General features: G+C 44.3%; 1 protein-coding gene across 1 annotated transcript in view; it reads left to right on the top strand.

Moving 5' to 3' along the window:
- CREB3L2 (cAMP responsive element binding protein 3 like 2) overlaps positions 1-22,236 on the top strand; it is a 118,602-nt gene that overhangs the window by 74,083 nt on the left and 22,283 nt on the right. Inside the window, exons 3-8 of the mRNA XM_059711900.1 lie at positions 11,371-11,546; positions 12,727-12,814; positions 16,703-16,887; positions 17,865-18,011; positions 18,888-18,946; positions 20,534-20,602. Of these exons, the coding sequence (XP_059567883.1) occupies positions 11,371-11,546; positions 12,727-12,814; positions 16,703-16,887; positions 17,865-18,011; positions 18,888-18,946; positions 20,534-20,602 (724 nt within the window). The remainder of the gene's footprint in view (positions 1-11,370; positions 11,547-12,726; positions 12,815-16,702; positions 16,888-17,864; positions 18,012-18,887; positions 18,947-20,533; positions 20,603-22,236) is intronic.

The raw sequence follows: 22,236 nt of genomic DNA, 5'->3' as shown, positions 1-22,236 counted from the left end.
CACTGTCCTGGAGGCTGGAGGTCTGAGATCAGGGTTTCAGGAGGGTCGGGTGAGGGCCCTCTTCTGGTTGCAGACTTCAAATTCTATTCTCTCTCGGCAGAAGGAGCTACAGAGCTCTGTGGGCCTCTTTCTTAAGGCGCTAATCTCATTATGACCCTCACGACCTAAGCAGCTCCCAAAGGCCCCACTTCCTACTACCATCACCTTGGTGGTTATGATTTCAATATATTAATTTTGAGGGATACAAACATTCAAATGATGGCAGGGGTGTGTTGAAATTTTAAATAGGATAATTGGGGAAGGTCCTTCTTTGAAGGTAACATTTGAGCAAGATCAGCAGGACATACAGGAAAGAACTAAATATATAGCTCAGGGAAAGGCCCCCAGGCAGAGGAAACAGCAAGTACAATACTTACTGTATATTGTATTCATATAATTAACATCTGTGTAATTAGCCATTCTGCAGCCCTTGCCATTCTGGAATATGCAGATTAGAGATGACCTAAACCAGCCTTTCTCAACCTGTGGGTCGCGACCCCTTTAGGGGTCGAACGACCCTTTCACAGGGGTCGCCTAAGACCATCGGAAAACACATATATAATTACATATTGTTTTTTTGATTAATCACTATGCTTTAATTATGTTCAATTTGTAACAATGAAATTGGGGGTCACCACAACATGAGGAACTGTATTAAAGGGTCGCAGCATTAGGAAGGTTGAGAACCACTGAACGATCTAGCAAACTAACTATTCCCTTCAAGTCTACATGCTGGTTGAACATCCACTGTGTGTCAGGTACCAACCTAGACTCTTATGGGATGCAATAGTAACATTTAGATCTTCCCTCTGTGTATCTCAGAGCCTCATGGAGATGCCAGGTACCCACCTACTTGATCCGACAGTTGTGAATAATGTCCCAGGAGGAAATGAAGCTGTGAAAATTGAGAGGAGAGAGCACATTGAAGGTCACAGGAAAAATTGCCTAAATGAGGCAGAATTTATTTGGGCTTTGAAGTGTTAAGTAGAATTAAAACCCTGGCGATGGTAAAAGATTCCTGGTGAAATGAATGAAAATAAGCAGATTTCCAAAAGTTCAGGGTCCCTTTCTTTTCCGTGATAACACTGTTGTTATTATTATTCTGTGGCTATATCACAAGCTTTAATGCAGTGAAGGGTTTGGAGAATATAATTTAAATATTTTTTATTTTTCAGTTACAGTTGATATACAATACTATATGAGTTTCAGGTGGTCTATCTCTTTGTTTTTAAATTCTAATCAATATCAATGCAAGGTAATGGGACTCATGGGTGCCACCTATGCGAACGGCTCAGTGGGAGGAGAAATAATCAGTCCATCTTTTCCAGGAAGCCTATCTAATCATTAGGCCAAAGCACACATCCTGCAGTTCCACCAATTGGCCCCTTGTTCTATTTATAGATCCAGTGTTGCAATAGGTTGTGCTAGTACTTTGCTGAGAACCGGTACAGCATGTCAGATATATTTTGTACAGTTTCTGACCCCCAGTTCATCTTCATTATTTGCCACTTTCCCTCTGAGTAAAACCTACCTTCCTATGCCAGCAAAAGCACTTTTATTAGTAGGGGATAATGACCATGGGAAGGAACCATTTGGGTGTGTGAGTCAGGCAGTGGGCGTGAATGGATGGGGAACTTGCTCAGGGCAGCTTTGTCTAGGTCTTAGCTTCAGTTGTTTTTCTGAGTTTTGTGGATGGCCAAATTTTTGGGAACCGAATTATTTTATTCATTTGAACCCCATTCTACATCCCCCTTAAGGGAGGAGCAGTCCACAGGGATCCCTCTTGATCCAAGTGCTCTGTCGGGCAGATCACTTACCTGTTGGAGGAGGAGGATGGATCCTTAGGCAACACTTAAAAACTGCTGTTCCCACTAAAGTTCACATTCTTCACCTCTTGCATTGGGAAAACAGCTTAAGCAAAACTAGAAGTTCTTGTTTTTAGTGATGATAGTATGTATTTCATCACAACTGGGAAAGCCTGTGAATCAGATCATCTTGTCCAATTTTATTTAGATGAAAGGCAATCTATCTATCTATCTATATATATATATATAAAAGCCTAATTTGCAAAGTGCCCCCTTAGCAGTTCGACCCACCGGGAGTTTGAGCGCTCGCTATGACGTGCACTGACCACCAGGGGGTGGCGTGGAACAAATGAAGGCCCTGGCCGGCAGCAGCTAGGGACCCTACTCGTGCATGAATTTCATGCACTGGGCCTCTAGTTCTTTTATAATTGCTTCTAAGCCTGAAGCAAAGTGATAAGATAAAGTTTGAGTAGAGACTCCAAGTTGATTAAGATTTTCCTCTTTCTTTTTCTCCTTCCCTTTTCCCCTCTGTCTTTCTCTCACTCTAGCCATTCTTTCTTTCCTTTCTTCCTTCATTGTTCTTTCTCTGCTAACTCTCCCTTCTTCCTCTCCCTCCCTCCTTGAACCCCAAGCCAATTATACAGGGCATTATGTATATGAGATATTCATACCCTACTATCCCATCATGGACACCAGATGGACTGTAGACCCCTAAAATAGTATACAAAATTTTGGGCTATCAACATGTGTCAGTTTTTCTGTTGAGAACATATTATAACTTTATTTTTAGATCTCAAAAAAGGTCTGTGAACAAACAAACAAAAAAAGCTGGGAAACACTGGTCTAAGATTACATAGGAGTCATCTGTCTTCAGGGCTAAATTTGTAGACTTTTCTGAAACACTCGAGCTAAAGAACTTCATGTGGTTCAGCAACCACAGGAGCCAGTCCTAGGAATGTCGGCTCGGCCTTCAAAAGTACCAGAGAGACACCCTACATCCAGCCCAATCCTTTTTCCCTGTGATTATGGCCGTTAACCAGATGCTAGGCAGGCTTTCTGTTTGGGGGGAAAAAGGAAGTTATAAAGAGATAAGCAGAAACATCCAAGTAAAATGTAAAATGTCTGTGGCTATGTCTATGCTTTGCTTGAGGAATACAAGCTTATATTTGAATGACCAAGTCTTGCGTCTCACCACGAGTTACTCTATCTTACTCATGTTTCGTTGTAATTAAATAGGGAGGCTAGGTATTCATTTGCTTTGCTCCTCAATTGCAGTCTTCTTTCTAAGGAGAAAACTTAGTAGTGCTGGACTAAGGCTGTTTGGAGAGAACTAGACATGGTCCCTGTCCTCCCAGATGATGCAAGAACAAAGTTAGAAAATATATGAAAAATCAACAGACTCAGCATAACATATACTAATACGGAAGTGGTCTAGTACAGTATTTGTACCATGCACAAGTCAAGGTAACTTTATTTGGGGTGGGATAAGGGACTCTAACTGTGGCTATTTCAGGTCTAGAGAGGTGGGATCAGGGACATAAATAATAACCATCTTCCTTCTGATTGAGCTGGTCAGGTTTCTAGCAGGGGCTATGGGTAGTGGTAGGCTGGTGTAGTATAGATAAACTAAACTTATGGAGCTGTTTTCACATGTGGGAATGAAAACAGACTACTGTGCGCTTCAGATGAGCAATGCTGCTGGTATGAGGTAGCCTGGGGGAAATGGGACCGCCTGCTGGAGGCAGTGGTGACTCAGTGTTGGTTGGGCAACAAGGCCTTAGGAAAGTGGGATGGAGGTTTTGGGAGACTAGAAAAGAATGTCTCTTAGCTGGTGAAGGCAGAGCAGGGGAAGCGTACGTGGCTGTAGTAATGCCAGGGAAAATGGGAAGGTGCATAGTATGCATGACAAAGAAAACAGTGGGTTTTGAAATGTTTAAATGAAACCCAGGGCAGAATGTGCACACGATAGAGTATGCTGAAGACGGGGTAGAGGTGAGTCATAATGACGTAGGTTTCCAGTCTGCAGCGTTGCAGATGCTTGATGTTGAAATGTCCCAAGGAAGTGGGACCCGAGGGACAGTCACAGAGGAGTGATGAAGAGCTGTGTCTTCATCGTGTTTAGTTTGGGCCACTGACAAGAGCATTAGTCCGAGCCATCTTAATTAGAGGGGGTAGATTCGTGCGCGGGGGTTGGGGGTGGGTGGGGGAGATGTGCAGGTCCTTTGCTTAGAGAGTACTGGGTCCTCTGACCTGAATGGGCTGAAGAAAGAACCTGTTGGGTTGAATAGCCCAGGCTTGTGATACATGCTCTTTGGTTATCCGTCACCATTTTGGCATTGCCTTTTATTTCCTTTTTCCAACAGGTAAAAAGGATAATAATGCTTCTCCTTTAAAAACAAAAAAAAGTGAAATGACTTCTTTGTCTGCCTAGTCATTGCGATGCTAGACTAGTATAAGAAAGCAATGTTTTCATCTATCTAGCAATTAAAATTACTTTGGAAATTTATGAGTGAGAATCATAACTTCAGAAAGAAAAAAAAGTTTATTGCTAAATAAATCTTTGAAGTCAATCCTCTGCCCCACAGATATTTAATTCATACTCTAACCACTGTATCCTGCAGGAGGACCTGAGGTGCTAAAAGCAGAGCATTGTCAGAATATAGCGGTTCATCTCCAGAGTTAAATTGCCTGGATTTGAATCTGGGCTCTGCCTCTTACGAATGGTGGGATCTTGGGCAAGTTGCTTAACTCTTGTGCCTCACTTTTCTAATCTTTAAAATGGGAATAATAACACTTACCTCATACTGTTGTTGTAGAGATTAATAATTAATAGTTAATAACATGTATTAAGTAAGCATTTAGAAGAGTGACTGGCAATTAGTAAGCACTAAATAAATGTTAGATATCATTATTATTATTTATGTAAATTGCTGCATAATTAAATACATAATTTACCAACTGGCCATGATATGAATGACTGGAGTAAGGCAAGGAGGCACTGTATACCCAAGCAAGAAAGAACAGTGAGGGAGATATCCGAGAGAAATTACTAGCATACTGGATAGTTATCTAATATAGCGATTTCCAACCGGTCTGCCGCGAGACTTTTTAAAACATGCAGTACTCGACTATTTAGTCAGGGGCACTGACCTCTTTTCCCTTAGATTGTCAAATCAAAAATGACAGCAACTGACACAACAATAGCTGTCCGGTGTGAATAACTAAAAATTATACCTATATTTTTTGTCAGATCAGCAAAAAATATGTTTTGTTATGCTGCAGAATTTTAGTAATTTGTTTGTGTGTGCCATGAGAGGGAAAAGGTTGACAATCGTTGGTCTAATACATGGAAACATTTAGAATGGGGCTGGGCATAGCGAGCACTCAGAATGTTTTAGCTATTAATGGGTTATCTTAGCCTGGAGTTTTTCACCTTGTGGAGATTAGATTAGAAATCTATATAAACTAAGGTAAGCAGCATCAAAAGAACCAATATTTCACCTTTTGTAATGGCTAATGATGGGCTCAAGATCACATTAGTGGAAGAATAATCACTCTTGGTTACAGCTGTATTTAACCATTGACATCTTCCTGAAAAGCAGTATACTAGAGTGGCCAGAGCACAGGCTGTGCATGTGGTTTGCCTTAGTGTGAATCCAGTCTGCCATGTACCCGCTGCATAACTTTGGGTGAGTTATTTAATCTCTTCGTTGTCTGTAAAGTGGGGGTAGTAGTAGCACCTGCTTTACACCGCTACTCTTAGGATCGAATGAATTAAAATATGTAAAGCACTTAGGACAATATTTAGCACCTAGTAAATACTCACAGTTAAGTGTTTTCTATTTTTACACTGTCTTGCCACTCTGGCTGAAGGTTATTTCAGTGTTAAGTCACCCAGGGAGGGCGCTACGGGCAGACAGGCCTCTAACTTCCATTTGAACGTGTAGTTGGCTGTAGTTTCGTATGATTCCGACATATCCCACTGAAGTCTTGCCCTCTTCCAGCCTCTAGAACCCAGCCTTACCGTTTTTCCTTGAAGCGATTTTTACATCAAAAACTGATCAAGATTTGCTAACTCCTTTGAAAAATTTCAAAGAGCAAACAGTTATGAAATGCTGAGGCATATTTGTTTAATTTATAAAAAGTTTCTTTTCACTTTAGACATGTTATGTAATTAGCAAATGGATATATCTTATAAGTGGTACTTGTCACGTGTGATTTCTCTTTTTTAGAACACACACACACACTATATGTATACACATATGTATATTCACACACATGTATATACACGTATATACACATACTAACATACATATATAGTATAACATTTTTACATATACCATGTGCTCCTAATTTAGAGTTGCATCTTTTCTTTCCCTCTTCCCAGGAATCAGTATCTATCCAATGCAATTATTTATGCAGAACACATGGAAATGATTGCGGACCTGCATTTTGGTGTTGCCTCCACATTGGCTTAGATTTCACGTCTTCCTCGGCTCCTCTACTCACCCTGCAGTGTGAATGCCCCTGGCGTCCACCCCCATGGCTCACGCTGCTCCATTTTGTCCTTGGTTGTGGAGGACTTGCTCATCATCATGTGACAGTGGCTTGTTTTTATTCTCTTGCTGATAGCTGAGTGGTGATGCTGAGAAAATGTGCCAGCGAGTCCGACCTCTGACAGGAAGCTGTTTAAATGAAATCAGAGGACAGGCAGGGGTTCTTCTTACTCCCCACTGTGTGCACTGCTGACCTTATTGGGTGATATTCTCCTTCTGCAATGAAACTTAAAAGGCGTGGAAACACAGTTTAGAGGAAACATTTTTAACTCAATATCTGAGCTTCAAGCTTTAGAAATTAGAGGGTGTAGCATATGTGTTGACACTTGCTTTTGTAGTTTAGCCAATCACCCAAACGTCTAAGGATAATTTCAGTTCTAAGCCATGGTGGTCTTGCTGATCTTTTTTGCCAATAAAATAAAAATACGAAAATAAGGGCGGGTGGAAAATTATAATACATGTTCTACTCATTCCCTTTTACTCTGTCCTTTGTTAACCTCATACCTCATAGATTACATTTGTCATGTTGTTTTCTATGATTTGATATTTATTTCCACTGAGGGACAGAGTACAAGCCAACACCCAGTAGTTCAGAATGAAAGCCCTTTTCTCCAATTCCAACTGCCACTGGAATGCTGAGGGATTTAGATGAGGCATACTTATTTAATTTATAAAAAGTTTGTTCTCACCAGGTTTTTTACTGGCTGATTTTCTTCTCATTTATTCTGTGACATAACTGGTAGGCCTAATGAGTCCGTCGAAAAATATGAGTTGATATGGTTCACAATTGATGGTTTAGAGGAATTATTATGGAAATGAGGTATAGTTATTTGGTTGCAATAGGTTCTGATGAAATGATTTAATTTCTTGAATATATATTCAATTATATTCTATCAGCCAGCTATGTTACTTCATAATAAAATATGCAAAACTTATTAGCTTTAACAACAATCATTTATTATTACAGCTCACATGTCTGAGCCTTGGCTGGAGGCTGGCTGATTTGGTGGGGGCTAAAGGGGAGGGGCAGCTGAGTGATTTTGCTGGATGCACTCACATGTCTAACGCCAGCTGAGAGTTGGCTAATTTTAGCCAGGCTTATTTGGGGGTAACTCTCTTTTGTGTGTCTGTCATCCTCCTGGGATCAATAGATTGTTCTGGCACATCTTCATATGGTGGCAAATGTACAAGTGTGTAACTCCAGCTGTGCAAATGCATTTGTTGTTATTTTGTTGTTGTTGTTGTTAATCCTTATCTGAGGATATTTCTTCCATTGATTTTTTGAGATAGTGGGAGAAAGGGAGGGAAGGGGAGCGACAGAGAGAGAGAGGGAAACCATCAATGTGAGAGAGACACATCAATTGGTTGCCTTCTGCACATGCCCCAATGGGGCCGGGGATCAAACTTGCAACCCAGGTACAGCCTGTTGACCAGGAATGACCCTTGGCGGGCGGGCTGATACCCTATCCACTGAGACACACTGGTGAGGGCTGTAAATGCATTTTAAGACTCCACTTGTGTTAGGAAGCTAACATCCCATTGGCCAAATCAAATTGCATGGCCAGTCCCGAGATGAGTACTAGTCCACAGTAGGAGGGAACTACAAAATACATGGCAAAGGACACGAATAGCTGGAGGATTGAAGAACTGGAGCCAGTATTGCAATTTATTCCATATATATTAAGGTACTCATTGACTCTTGTTAATTCAAAGGATGCTGAATGGACCTCGAGCCACTGGAGCCTCTATCTAATAATTACCATCCTAAGGCATAAAGTAGTGCAGGAAGAAGCAGGCCATCCCCATGTGTGAGCATCCACATACAATGTATACTCAGTACAGGCAACTTAGAAATAGCATAAAATGTAAAGACAGAAATGTCACATGGTTCTGAATTATTCTCCAGAGATATGCTTTCGGCATATTTCCTTTAGTCTTTTTTTCTATAACTTTCTTCATTAATAGTATACAAATTAATATCCAGGTTTGTTTCTTAATATTTTATCATAAATCTTTGCCGTGTTATTAAAAAGGTTTGATATATGTAATGTTATTGGATATAGAAATATTCTATGGTATGGGTACGCCATAATTTGTTAACCTTGCCCTTGCTCTTCAATGTTTTGGTTATTTTCAGTGATTTGTGATTAAAAATAATGCTGTCATGAGCCCGTTTGTGCACAGATATTTGTCTGCATGTTTAGCTGTTTCCTTAACGGCAAGAATATTGGTTGGGTGTGCAGAGATCTGGGTCCCGCATAATTTGCACTGTGCTTGCATGTCGGTTTCCTCACCTGGAAAATGATATATTTGCCCTTGATGGTCATAAACTTCTAACTCGAAAAGTATCATTCAAGTAGAGACCTAAATTGCTCTCTCAGAGTGGAGGCATGAAGGCAGTGCCAGTTGTTTGTCTTCTAAAAAGCTCAGGGGAGCAGAGGCAGCTTCCCTGGCTTCTCCCTGGAGAGAGAGTTCAGTTGTGTTTGAGGAAGTTTTGTTTTCTAGTTCAAGTATCATGATTTGTCCTTCAGTCCCGTCTCTGATAGAGCAATGACTTTATATGCATACATTTCTTTTAAAACAGGGGAACAGGACACTGAACATTGAGAATGTAAACTGTCTTGACCTATTTTATAAATGTGTGCCCTTTGAGAATGGCTTCGTGAGATTGGAGGAACCAATTTCCTTACCTGTCTTCATTTTGTCATAACCTTGTATTTGCTTTTTGTGTTTATTTTTTGCCTTTTCTTTTGTTTGACTTGTGACTTAAGTTTTATCACCGTCATCATAACTTCATGGCCAGGGGATCTGGCCTTGCCATACAATTTCCTGGTAATGGCATGAGGCCTTTTTCTCAGGGATGTCACCTGACCGTTAATTTTTTTTTTTTTAAATATACTTTATTGATTTTTTACAGAGAGGAAGGGAGAGAGATAGAGAGTTAGAAACATCGATGAGAGAGAAACATCGATCAGCTGCCTCCTGCACATCCCCCACTGGGGATGTGCCTGCAACCCAGGTACATGCCCTTGACCGGAACCGAACCTGGGACCCTTCAGTCCGCAGGCCGACGCTCCATCCACTGAGCCAAAACAGTTTCGGCACCTGACCGTTAATTTTAATAAACACTGAGGCTATATATTTCATCATCCTGTCTCTTTCAGCTAAATACTGCTCAGTGTGGGCAGAGGAGACATCCACATGCCGTTGCTGAATGGAGAAAGTGTGCTCTCTGCTCTCTCTCCGCCTCTCCCACCCGCCCCCACATGTGTCTTCACTGTCTCTTTCTTGCAGGTGACAGTCTTCTCCTTCCTCAGCTCCTTTTGGGGGAAGCATTGGAGTCTTCTCTTGGCTCCTCATGCAGCTGCTTCTCTGAGCTGAGCTGGGCGCCCATCTGGCCAGCAGAACTCTGTGTCAAGTACAGTGTGGTCTCCCTCCTCAGGCTGCCATCAAAGGCCCTTTGTTCCCTCCCCTCTCCTTCCCTCCCCCCTGCCAGGATGTGGCGCTCACCCCAGAAAGATGGAAACTCTCCATCACTCCACCACACTCAGCAGCATTCTAGAACTAGCCCTGAAAGCAAAACATCTTCTTGCCCGTCTTCATTTTACTTCAGGAACCAAACTGGGGCTGGGATAATTAGGTCAATTATAATTTGGCTTCAGGGGGCAGATCATTTTCCTTTGTGAGTGGGAATCTCACTCTTTCCTGTGTTGGAAGGAAGTTGCTTATGAAATACCATTTATTATTTGCAAACCTTAGTTTTTAGCTTCGGTGCCCGCGCTTCCCACCCCTGGCAGTAGTGGGTGATTTCCTTGTGCTTTTTCATGAGAACACTTGAGTCCAGTTCTTGAGTGTAAAATCATTTCATAATGCGAATAACTGCTTCCCTGAACAGTCTTGACTCACCAAGCATGTTGTGTGAGTGTTTAAATATCTTCATGAAGCCTGGGAGCATATCTCTGTTTATTTTCTCCTCATTTTAGTAAAACTGGGATTAGGTAAGGAATGCTGATTCTGGAGAATCCCTCACTTGTTTTTTCTTGTTCTGCGCCTGTTTGCAATCTTCTCGTCTTTCCTTTCCTGCCCTCCTTCCTTCTCTTCCAGGGCTGTGCTGAGGCGGTATGTCTGAAACACGGTGCTGTGTGGGGTCCCTGGAAAGTGTGGGTTAAGTGGTCGAGGAGCTTCTGTCTGCTCTGTTGTGTTGCTTTGTTGCTACCTCCAGGCCTTGTCATGATTATGAAAGCCAGTAGCCAACCAAGACTCAAGATGCGCCAAGACCCAACCCTTTTGTCTGGATGCGTATGTAATCCGTTTCGGCCAGGGCCAGGCATTGGTGACTAACTCTGGTTTCCCAGAGGGCTAGTAAAGTTCTGGACGTCTAAGTCTGGTTTAAAGCATAAGTGGGGTTGTGGGAAAACAAAAGACTGAGAGTGAGAAGAAGAAAAAAGAAAAAAGAAGAAAACAAATAACTGTCCATTGGGAGAAGGCTAGAGATACCTCCCAACCATTGTCTGCAGTCCTCTCTCCTGAGACCCTGGTGGCCAACCACTTGTCTGTTTTTATTATTATTTTGAAATGTGCTTATTTATTTATTTTTAAATAGATAACACATTAACTTGGTTTGAAAACCAAAAAGTATAAAACATGACACATTGCAATTCTCCCTGCTATTCTCTTTCCCATCCTCCCAGCTTCCTTCCTGCCTGTACAGGAAGCCAAGGTTCTTTCTTTTTCATGGACCCTCCCAGAGTTTCCTTAGCGAATGACGCTCACATGAATGCAAGTATGGATTCTTACTTTGCCATTGACTCTTCTATCCATGTCTCACACCCTCATTGTGTTTCCTTTTATTCTACTCTCAATCATTCTTTGCTGGAGCCTTTTTTTGAGGAGAAAGATGAGTGGTCCTTTGTTTACTTATGCCTGATGCCTGGAGCCAGTTCACAGGGGTGCTTGTCTTTTTCCCACAGATGAAGTGGAGAATGAGAAATGGTACCTGTCTACCGAATTTCCTTCAACCACCATCAAGACCGAGCCGATTACGGAGGAGTCCCCCCCAGGACTTGTTCCCTCTGTCACTCTGACCATCACAGCCATCTCCACCCCGTTTGAAAAGGAGGAACCTCCTCTGGAAATGAATACTGGGGTACACTCAATTGTCTTCCATATAAACAAACGAGATCCAAAGACCTAGCTTCTCATTCTCTAATAAGGCATTTCATCTGTTTGGAGCTAGTGGCTGTATATGTCTAAGGATAGCTAACTATGTGTGTATGTATGTATGCATGCATCCAGGATATGTTGATTTGGTGTCAGCATTGATTATATAATTTCCTTTAAAGGCATTGTCCAGAAAAATTGGTAGCAAGTATGATTTATTTTTTCTGTGATTGCTATTACAAAATAAACCAACAACTGGATATCCATGGTAAATAAAGGAAATCCTCCATGTATTGATTTTTAAGGTAGTGGAAAGGTCCTGGTTAAGATGATGGGGCGAGTCATGGCATTCAGAGCCACGGCAATCAGGAACGCTAGTGCCTGTGCTGTATTTTACTTTCCTACTGCAATGCTGAGTTGCAATGGCTCAATTCTTGGATCACACACCTACCAATTCTTATTGTGTTGCCCATGGAAAACATAAGAAATTGGGAATTTCTTCCTTGCTCAATTCCATGCCGGCAGCAGGTAGAATTTCACCTTCTCTCTGGGTATTTCCAGTGTCTGCCAATAGACCAGAATCATAACTTGCTCAGTAGCTACCTGAGTCTCTTCACTGGATGGGGCTTCTGGCTATAGACTTCAGTTCAGTTGGTTTTAAGTAGCTAGAAAGGTCAGAGTCATGGCCTTGCTCCCTGTGCATGAACCAGATACCTTTTCTCTTTTTCCTACCGAATAGTTCATGGGTAGATATCGCCAGTCATCAGGCAGCCTGGAGAGAATGAATGAGGGTGGTTCACCCAGTGCTTACTCTGCACGAACTGGTGCAGGCCTGTGGCTCGTTAAAAATTTCTGACTATTTTGTGATAAGATGCATTTCTATTCCCATAAAAACAGTAAAAAAAGGACTAGTAAGTGAGCCCTGGGCTTTTAATTTGAAGATTCTGCGGGTTCCATCTGCTGGAATGCCAGGTTTGGCAGTGAGAGGGGGGTTAAGGCTAAACCAGCTCCCTGGCAAAGTCGCCTGTGTTCAGCCAGGCCTCAGCCGGCTCCGGCGATGCGGGGCTGCCCCTCAGAGAAAGACGCAGATGACAAATAGCTCCCTTGGGTGTTTCGTCGAGGTTGTTACTGTTTTTTAAAAACTGTGTTTGAAATTCTTCCTTTAGGTTGATTCCTCGTGCCAGACAGTCATCCCTAAGATTAAGCTGGAGCCTCACGAAGTGGATCAGTTCCTAAACTTCTCTCCCAAAGAAGGTCTGTCTCCTCTCCCGGGCCCTTCGGTTTGGTGCAGGTCGGAAGAGGAAGGCAATGTGGGGAAGTGCTGGGGTCAGTCGGTCCCAAAGCCATAGCTTGCTTCATGAACTAGCTCTGTTCTTAAAAACCTTGGTTCTAAATACACATTTTAAAAGCGGCATTTTATTTTTTCATATATGTACAGGCTTCATTTCCCCCCAAATCTTTTACGGCACTTGGACTCCTAGCCAGGGTGACTTTTCAAAACCTCTCTAGCCTGCCGTGACTCAGATGGAGAGGAGCAAGAGCACGGGGCCTCCTGCCGTCCTGGTGGGACCCTGTGCACACAGCCTGCTCCCGTGGGGAGTGGTGACCCTGAGACCAAGAAGCAGAGCAGTTCTCATGGACACACAGTCCTCCCTCATTCCACTAGAAACTCAGTTAGGATTTGGTTGCGACCCATTTAATCAGGGTAATAATGTGTTTGCCTTTATTATCAATTTAAAAAAAGATTAGATTTTAAAGCGTAATAATGTTGACTAGCGTCCATATTGAGACAGTATTTCCTTGCACCGGGTGATATACATTTGTGCCTTTCAGCTTTAGATACGGCTGTAGTTTTCTTCATTTTTATGATTCCGGCTGTTATTATCAGATACATGTTGCTGTTTTCATTTCTGTTGCAGTTTGCTTCAGAAAGTGTGGTAACTACTAGCGCGTCCCAGGGTGGCCTCGGAATCCGGGTCACCGGAGGAGAGGTGTCTTGAGAGTAAATAGCAGCCCTTCCTCGTTAGCCTGACAAACAGATCAGGAAATCCAATATCCTTGAAGGCCTCTGAGCTTCTAGGCAGAGCGGCTGATGCCCCAGCCCCTTTGTAACCTAGGAGCTGCATTTCAAATGGTATTTAGAAATCGGATCCTAAGGCACCTGTGGCCAAGTCTACTAGTCACTCTTCATGGGTAGGAAAGAGGGAATTCAAATTTGCTTCACTTTTCCTGTCTTGTTTTGTTTGTGGGGCACTCTCTGTTTAAAAAGGAGAAAAGTATTAGAATATTTTGGGCTGTGCCGTAAAAGGGACAGTTAGCACTAGGAACTCCTGGCTAGTCCCCCAGAATGTCATACACAGCCCCAAGTCTGCTCTGGTTTTTGTTGTTGTTTGTTTGTTTACAAGCACTTTACAGTGCTTTTTTAGAAGCATTATTGAAAAGTAAACTGAGGGATATTATACATTTTGAGTTTATTTTGAGTAAAGTTGATCGGAACCGGCAGCACCACCCTGGAAGCGGTTAGAAGTGCCCCACCAATGAGGTGGGGAGAGACGCACAAGGAAGGGGCAGAGCAAGGGGAGCAAGTTCCTGCTGGCTGGAGCGCAAAGCCCCGTCGGCTGTTTGTGGTGGGTGTCCTTAGGTTTCAGTGTGGTAACCTTGAAGCATTTGAAGGCTTGGCTCTGGGTTGCTCACGTAGGCCGTAGGCCGCCACGGCACTGGAGGGCCCTCGGAATAATGGCCTCCTTGTTGAGTTCATTTAACACCATCGAGTGCCATAGGTATTCAAGGCGTTGGGGAAACCCTGGCAACTCTCTCAGGACTCGTTCCTAGGTGAGCCCATAGTTAAGGTGCATATCTACCCTCCTTAGCTGCCTGGAACTGTTGGCAGGGGAGTTGGCAACAGAGGTATACAGGCTTGTTCTAGAACAGTGATGGCGAACCTTTTGAGCTCGGCGTGTCAGCATTTTGAAAAACCCTAACTTAACTCTGGTGCCGTGTCACATATAGAAATTTTTTGATATTTGCAACCATAGTAAAACAAAGACTTATATTTTTGATATTTATTTTATATATTTAAATGCCATTTAACAAAGAAAAATCAACCAGAAAAATGAGTTCGCGTGTCAACTCTGACATACGTGTCATAGGTTCGCCATCACTGTTCTAGAATATTCTTTAGCTCTAAGCCTATAGACACTAAAAAGCCCAGGGAGCTCTTTGGCAGAGAAAAGGGGAAGCATCTAGCAAAAAGTAGCGTGTTAGAAAAAGAGAAAAGAAGGGTTAGAATGAGAGAGAGAATGAGAGAGAAAAAAATGTGGGCTGTGAATGGAGATGGGACCCCGTGGCCGAAAGGGGTGGCTGAGTGGGCCCTGGCTTATCGCCTCCCCCTCAGACATTCAGGCATTTCAGTGGGAGAGTGAGCCGCCTGGCTGCTGCTTGTCACCCCAAAGGCTGGGGCCGTTCTCTTAGGCCCTTTCCATCGACCTTCTCTGTCTGCAGAGGAGAAGGCTCAGGCCTTCCCGTGGCCCTGTTGATGTAAGAAATGTCCAAACTGTAAAGAATTTTTGTAAGTTTTTTTTTTTTTTTAACCAAATTGACAACAATTGCCAGGAAGGAAATCTCAACAGATTGAGAAAATGCTCCAGAGAACTGCACCTTATTTTATACATTAGATAGAATCAAAGGAGGAGACGGAAGGAGGGTTACATGAAATCCACTGCTGGTAGAATGCGGCAGTGGGAAAGAGCAAGGGGGGGGAATCTCCGGGATTTGATCAAAGGCAAAGCGGAGGAACTCACTCACATTGGTGGGTACAGGATGGTTAATAATTAACGTATGTGGGGAACAGGATAGCCCTCAGGGTTCTGTGGTCTTGGCTCCGGTGTGGTGGGTTGTGCCCTCAAGGCGTAAGCAAAGGAGATTAGGCTGACATTTCAAAGATATGTTATCCGGGCTGCATAAGGACGGTGGGCAGAGCTCCCTTAAGATAAAGATTGACCTTTGCTAAGGAAGCTGGAGGCCTGGGAGGTGAAGACGTACCAGGCCCGCCCAGGCAGGAATTTACCATCAGACCATCCCGTGCGGTTACTTTTGGCCACTGGGCTGGGCAGGCCTGCCATGTGGTCCCCGAGCTGCCAGGTTTATTGCACATCCCCTTGTTGTTTACAACCCCTGGCAGTCCTCTGGCCAAGCCAGCCTCAGTGTGTGTGAGGCACCGTGCGGGGTTCAGAGCCCCAGTGCTAGGGACTGTGGTGGCCCCAGGAGGGGTGTGAGGTGACAGGCTGACCAAGGTGCGTCCCTTGGCTCCATAACCGCGGCTGGCTCTCAAGGTATTTCATCACAGCCGGAAGGTCCACCGTCCAGACAAAGGAGGGAGAGCCCCGAGCTCGCCTGTCAGGTTGACCGAGAGTGGATTCTCTCTTCCCGAGCCCGTCCATCCGCTGCGCGAGTGATACTGGCCCAGGCCCCCGGGCCCCGGGAGGGTGCATGTGCCTCCTTGAAGACGGGCAAAGGATGGACTCAAAGACGGGGGCCTTGCAGGAGAAAGCCCCCACCCCCATTTATTTCCCAGTGCCTACCCCTCTGTCCACAGATGGATTTAGTACTTTCCAATGGAGAGTGCCTGGCATCTCACCTGCGGGCCTACTGTGCACATTCCTCCAGAGACAAATGAGCTTTCCTCAAACCCTCATGGGCTCCCAGGGTTTTGTTTTTGTTTGTTTTGGTTTTTTTTTTTAAGATTATAATACATTTATAAGGTTTACAAATCCAACTATAGAAATGATACAAAATTAATACAGCGAAAAATTCTGCCAGCACTTTCCCCATCCCTGCATCATTCGATTAGTTTCTTCTCTATTTTGCAGCGTTTCTTTATGCAGATACAGCAAATATAACTCTGTATTCTCTTGTCTCCCTTTTCATATGAAAGGAGGGCTGCTTTATATACTCTCTGCACCTTGGTCCCCCCCAGCCCCCTTAACAATCCATCTTGGAGATCTTTCTGCATCAACTCGTGCAGATCCTCATTGCTTTGTTCAGTCGCCCCACGTCCCGCTGTGTGGATGTGCAGGTTGTTTAGCTGCCGAAAGTCCTGCTTGGCTGCTGTCTGATGTGTGGAACCCGCTTCCTGTTCCTCAGCCTCCGTGGACCACCTGCACCTGCCGCCCACCCCTCCCAGCAGCCACAGCAGCGACTCAGAGGGCAGCCTGAGCCCCAACCCGCGCCTGCACCCCTTCGGCCTGCCTCAGACCCACAGCCCAGCCAGAGCGGTGCCGCGGGCCCCCTCGGCCCTCTCCAGTTCCCCGCTTCTCACGGCGCCTCATGTAAGTCTCCGCCCGTCCTGGGACACGAGCTCTTTGCGTTCTGTCACCTGGCCCTTCACCCAGAGCGGCTGCCATTCGAGGCCACGTGATTATTACTCTGGTAAGGAAGCTTTAGGTCTAAAGCACGGTGATAACCTTACAGAACGTTTTTAGGAATGGCTCGTCACCTCACCTGGTGACACAGTCCTCTTCCTGTGCACGCCTCCCATTTTGTTCCTACGTTTATTTTACATGGCTATGGCATGAGGAATACAAGTGCGTTGTTTTTCTCCTCCGAATCATCTCACACAAGTTTACATCCATGTAGGTGATCCTTACAACCTGCAATAGGAAATGCCCTTGTTTCTTAAATAAGCAATCTTTGGTGAACTCAAACATCTCTCAGGGATTAAATGCTTTGGTGTCTAAAGCTTAAAAACGTAGTTTAACTTTTTTCCCCCTCTGGTACGCCTTTTAACCCAGAAACAAGTTAGAAATCATGGCACCATTCATCCTTAATATTTACAAGGGCACTGTTTTTCAAATAAAAAATAGGGGTAGATAGATCATTAACTTCTTATTGTACTGAGGAATTAATTGGTTTCCATTAATTCTTAAACATTATCATCAGTTTATTGAATTTATAATATCAAATAAAGAAATTTGAATGGAATCGGATAATTAAAAATTCTGTAAGAATTGCCTATCAACATAATTTTGAAAATTTGCATTTAGTCCCAGTAAGTTCTCTGGCCGGGAATTGAACCGTGACCTCCTGGTTCATAGGCCGATGCTCAACCCCTGAGCCACGCCAGCCTGGCTTTCTCCATTTCTGCTACGACTTCAAAGTCCCTGTTCCTCACCAAGAGCAGATGGGGCAGCCTTTTCTCTCGGCTGTTTGAGAGGATGGTAACCAGCCTTCTCACCCCTCTGGAGGGCTGGCCTCAGCGCACCCAGCTGTCCCTTTCTGACCCCCTTCTGCTCCTGGGTTTGCACAGAAACTGCAGGGCTCAGGCCCACTGGTCCTGACAGAGGAGGAGAAGAGGACACTGGTGGCCGAGGGCTATCCCATCCCCACCAAGCTGCCCCTGACAAAATCAGAGGAGAAGGCCCTGAAGAAAATCCGGAGGAAAATCAAGAACAAGGTGAGCCCTTCAGATGTAGGTCCTTCCGTGAGCAAAGACCAGGAGCAGAATCGAGCCCACGTACCTTCCCTCCCTCCCATCACCTGCCCTCCCATCGTGGGGCCGGGGCTCAGCCTTCCCTTCCCTGGGCCAGGAGCAGCGGGAGCGTGGTCACCTCCTGCCCTGTCTTCCTCCAGCCCCGCCCTCCATCCTCTGAGTCAGTGGACTCCCCATTCGGGCGTGCACGTGCTTGGTGCCCAAGATGTTTCATTCAGGGGTGGGGGGAAATCGTTAGAACATTAATGTAAGTCATTAAAAAAAAATCAGCCTTTGAAATGTCTGTTTTATGATGTACACAATATTTCCCTCTAGTAGGCCTGTCTGTAATTTATTTATTTATAATAAAAATTTTATTTTTCAATTACAGTTTATATGCCATAGTATTTTGTATTTCAGGTGTACAGCATAGTGGTTAGACAATCATACACTTTACAAAGTGTTTCCTCCAATATTTCCAGTACCCACCTGGCACCATACATAGCTGTTACACTGTTGCTGATTTTATTTCCTGGGCTGTACTTCACTAGTATATCCCCACGACTGTCTGTAACTACCCATCTGTACTGGTCAATTAGTTCACCTATTTCACCCAGTCTGTCTATAATGTATAAATAAATATAAATACTTATGGGTGTTTACTTAATCTTTTTTTAAAGATTGTGGGGTTTTCTTTATTAAAAAATTCTGCAGATCATTGTTCTGTGTCAGAGGAATGAGGAGTGGCCACAAAAGTGAGCAGGGCTTTTGTGATTTCTGTGCTAACAGCCTCCTCTCTTCCTTTGACACGACTGGCTTCTGATAAAACTAGCGCTTAATCCTTTCCCCCTTATACCGCAGATTTCTGCACAGGAGAGTAGGAGAAAGAAGAAGGAGTACATGGACAGCCTGGAGAAAAAGTAGGTCCCTGCCAAACTGTTGCGTCTGTTGGGCAGTATGCACGGAGGCGTGCGTGTATGCGCGTGTGTGTGTGTGTGTGTGTGTGTGTGTGTGTGCAGAGCTGAAGTCCCGCCCAGCTGCCAGTGTGAACTCCTTGCTTCATCATCTGGGTTTTGCCTGACACCTAGTGGTTTTCAAAGGCAAAGCTTATATAATGGCAAGAAGCAAAAGTACACTCAATCTTTTTAAAAAATTAAATTTATTGGGGTGACATTGGTTAATAAGATTATGTTTCAAGTATACAATTCAACAATACATATCTGTGTATTGCATCGTGTGCCCACCACCCAAAGTCCAATCTTCTTCCATCACTATGTGTTTAAAGCTCTCTCCCCTTTACCAACCCCCACTCCCTTCCCTCTGGGAACCACCATACTGTTGGCTGTGTCTATGGGCTTTGGTTTGTTTGTTTTTCTTGTGCTCATTTGTTGCTTTCAGTTTTATATCCCACATAGGAGTGAAGTCACATGGTTCTTTACTTTTTCTGTCGGACTTATTTCACTTAGCATGATATTCTCAAGGTTCGTCCAGGCACAGGATCTTAGGGGCATTTGGACCACATTCGTTTCCAACCAAAGATCTTCAAGTCCCTGAAGGCTTCCTTTTAAACGTGTACAGATATTCACAGTCACGCCCCCTGCAGTAGCCAAAGGGAGCGGAGTTGATTCATCAGAGCCACGCCCCAGGGAAAGCAGGAGACGGAATGTCAAGTTGGCCTTCTTATTTCCTGCCCACTGCAAGTCAGGTGACAGGCAAGAGGATTTTCACAACAACACTCGAAGGCAGCCTTTGCTCTTCTGAAAAGCCTGGGATTTCAGAAGGGCTGTTAGAAAATATGATTAAATACAATTCTGCGCTGGCCCTAGAAAATAGTTAACTTCAAGCTAACTTCACTTTTAGATGGGAATGAGGCCCCGGACACAGAAATGAATCTTCATGTGTACCTGGGGGAAGGAGTGGCCAGTGAATCCTGGCTGGTTCTTGAGGTTTCTACTCAAAGTTAGTTTTCCTTAAGTAGTCCCATTCTGTCCCCTCATTTCTGTAGGCATCCAGAGGCAAGAAGTTTCTGTGAAAATCTCTTTTTTGTCTCTTTGGGGCACGCATGCTCCAGCACCCGGATTCCTTCTCTTGAGGTCCTGGGTCCCTCTCCTCCCCTTTGGCCTGCCCTAAGCCTCTTGTTCCGATGAGTCCTTCTGGCCAGGAGTACAGCTGACAGCACCCAGACCCCGCAGTCCAGAGAGAGGAGTGTGATGGGCACTGAGAGCATTAGGGAAGACGTGAGCGAAAACAAGGTTGGCATACCCAAAGAGAAGTTCACGTTTTGTACCATCCAGTTCATTTTTTATTACTGAGGCACTTGTTACTAAACTCTTTCTGTTTTTTTCTTCTGTCTTCTCACCCTTCTTCCCAATTCAGGTTGTCCAGGCTCTTTCCCTCACCCTCCTGGGGTAGCTGATGCTCTGCTCCCCAGTTACCTCCACCTGAGCCCCTGGCTCCGCATTGCTCTACTGATCAAATGAATTTGCTTCTTTCTGCTCCCTGTTCAGGGTGGAGTCTTGTTCAACGGAGAATTTGGAGCTTCGGAAGAAGGTCGAGGTCCTGGAAAACACCAACAGGTACGTGTTGCTGGAGTGAGGAGCTGGTTGAGCTGCCTAATGGAAAGTGGGAAGAAGGGGGCAGATCCAGGACCAGGGCTGGAAGGATAGTGGAGGAGATCACATTGAAAGTAGAGTTGTATCAGGATGCTCAGGACGAGTGTACTCTACCACACATAGAGTCAGATGTATACATGAAATGCACATGTGTACACATATATGCAATCACAGAGAGACACACATGTGCATGCACAAGTAACACATGCACCACATACATTAACACAGATATGTGTGCGCATACATGGGATCATATCAAATACACATGCCCACATGTGCACACACCCCTGCACATGTTCTTTGCTTTTTCTAAAACACGTGGGACTGATGAAGACACTGATTCTGACAAGGGCTATGATTAAGGGGTTAAGGAGAGGCTTGGAGGAGAATAGTAATAAGCTTGAGTCTTCTGAAAAGGTCATCAAACTTTAGAGGTGGACAAGGAGGCACTGGCCATTTCATTGTCACCCAAATTTAGTAATAAATGATCTTTATTAGTGGGGGGAGGGAGAAAATCAAATTTGTTTTTTAACTACTGTTTTAAAAATTAATTACCGAATTAATTACATTTCAAGCCCATTTTGAAATATAACTAAAGGACAGAATGAGTTTAATTACATTTCAAGCCCATTTTGAAATATAACTGAAGGACAGAATGAGTTAATGAGTTTCTCTAGGACTCCCTGTGCCAGGAACTACTTTCAGCACTTTATAGATATTAACTCATTTAACCTTCCAACAGCCCCATACGTGGTCCTATTACTGTCACGATACCGAAGAGGTAACTCAGAAAGGCTAGGTCAGTGGTCGGCAAACTGCGGCTTGCGATCCACATGCGGCTCTTTGGCCCCTTCAGTGTGGCTCTTCCACAAAATACCGACTTCTGTGCATGGGCCACAAAGTTTCAATCGCACTGTACGTGCACGCCCGCACGTGGTATTTTGTGGAAGAGCCACACTGAAGGGGCCAAAGAGCCGCCTGTGGCTCGTGAGCCGCGGTTTGCTGCCGGGAGGCGGTCCATCCTTGCTGTTTCAAGGGACCTGGCATATATGGCATACGGTTCTTGATATGTTTGCTCACCTTCTTGGCGCTGTGTTTTAACCAAGGTCACCTCTCCGAGAAAGGTTGAATCCCCAGGTAGGGATTTTCCCCTGAAGTTAGGGAGGGAATAAAACCCCTCAACTAAGTGCCAGGCGGGTAATTAATCCCTTTAACTACGAACAATCATGCTTAAACTACATAATCTTTTCTCCCTGGAATGGAGATAAGAAACGCCCTAACCTTTGTAATAGAGATTGATAGGATTAAATCAACTGGTATAAATACAGTTGTAACAAGACAGAAAGACTCAGAACTTAGAACAGAATCAAGAAGACAGAATCTACTCGGAGCCTAGAGACAGAGCCTAGCGGGAGAACATGGCAAGGGATCCTAGACTGAACCTGACTACAGAGATTGGCAGGAGAACCTGACTGGAACCTGGACACTGAACCTGACTGGAGTACCTGGACAGAACCTCTCTGGAGAGCCTAAGCAGAACCTCTCTGGAGATCCAGACCAGAACTTGGCTGGAGATCCGGGCTAGAGATCCTGGCTAG

The sequence above is a fragment of the Myotis daubentonii genome, chromosome 10, assembly GCF_963259705.1.
Source record: "Myotis daubentonii chromosome 10, mMyoDau2.1, whole genome shotgun sequence".
In the NCBI taxonomy this organism is placed as follows: domain Eukaryota; kingdom Metazoa; phylum Chordata; class Mammalia; order Chiroptera; family Vespertilionidae; genus Myotis; species Myotis daubentonii.
This window is presented reverse-complemented; position numbering and strand designations above follow the sequence as displayed.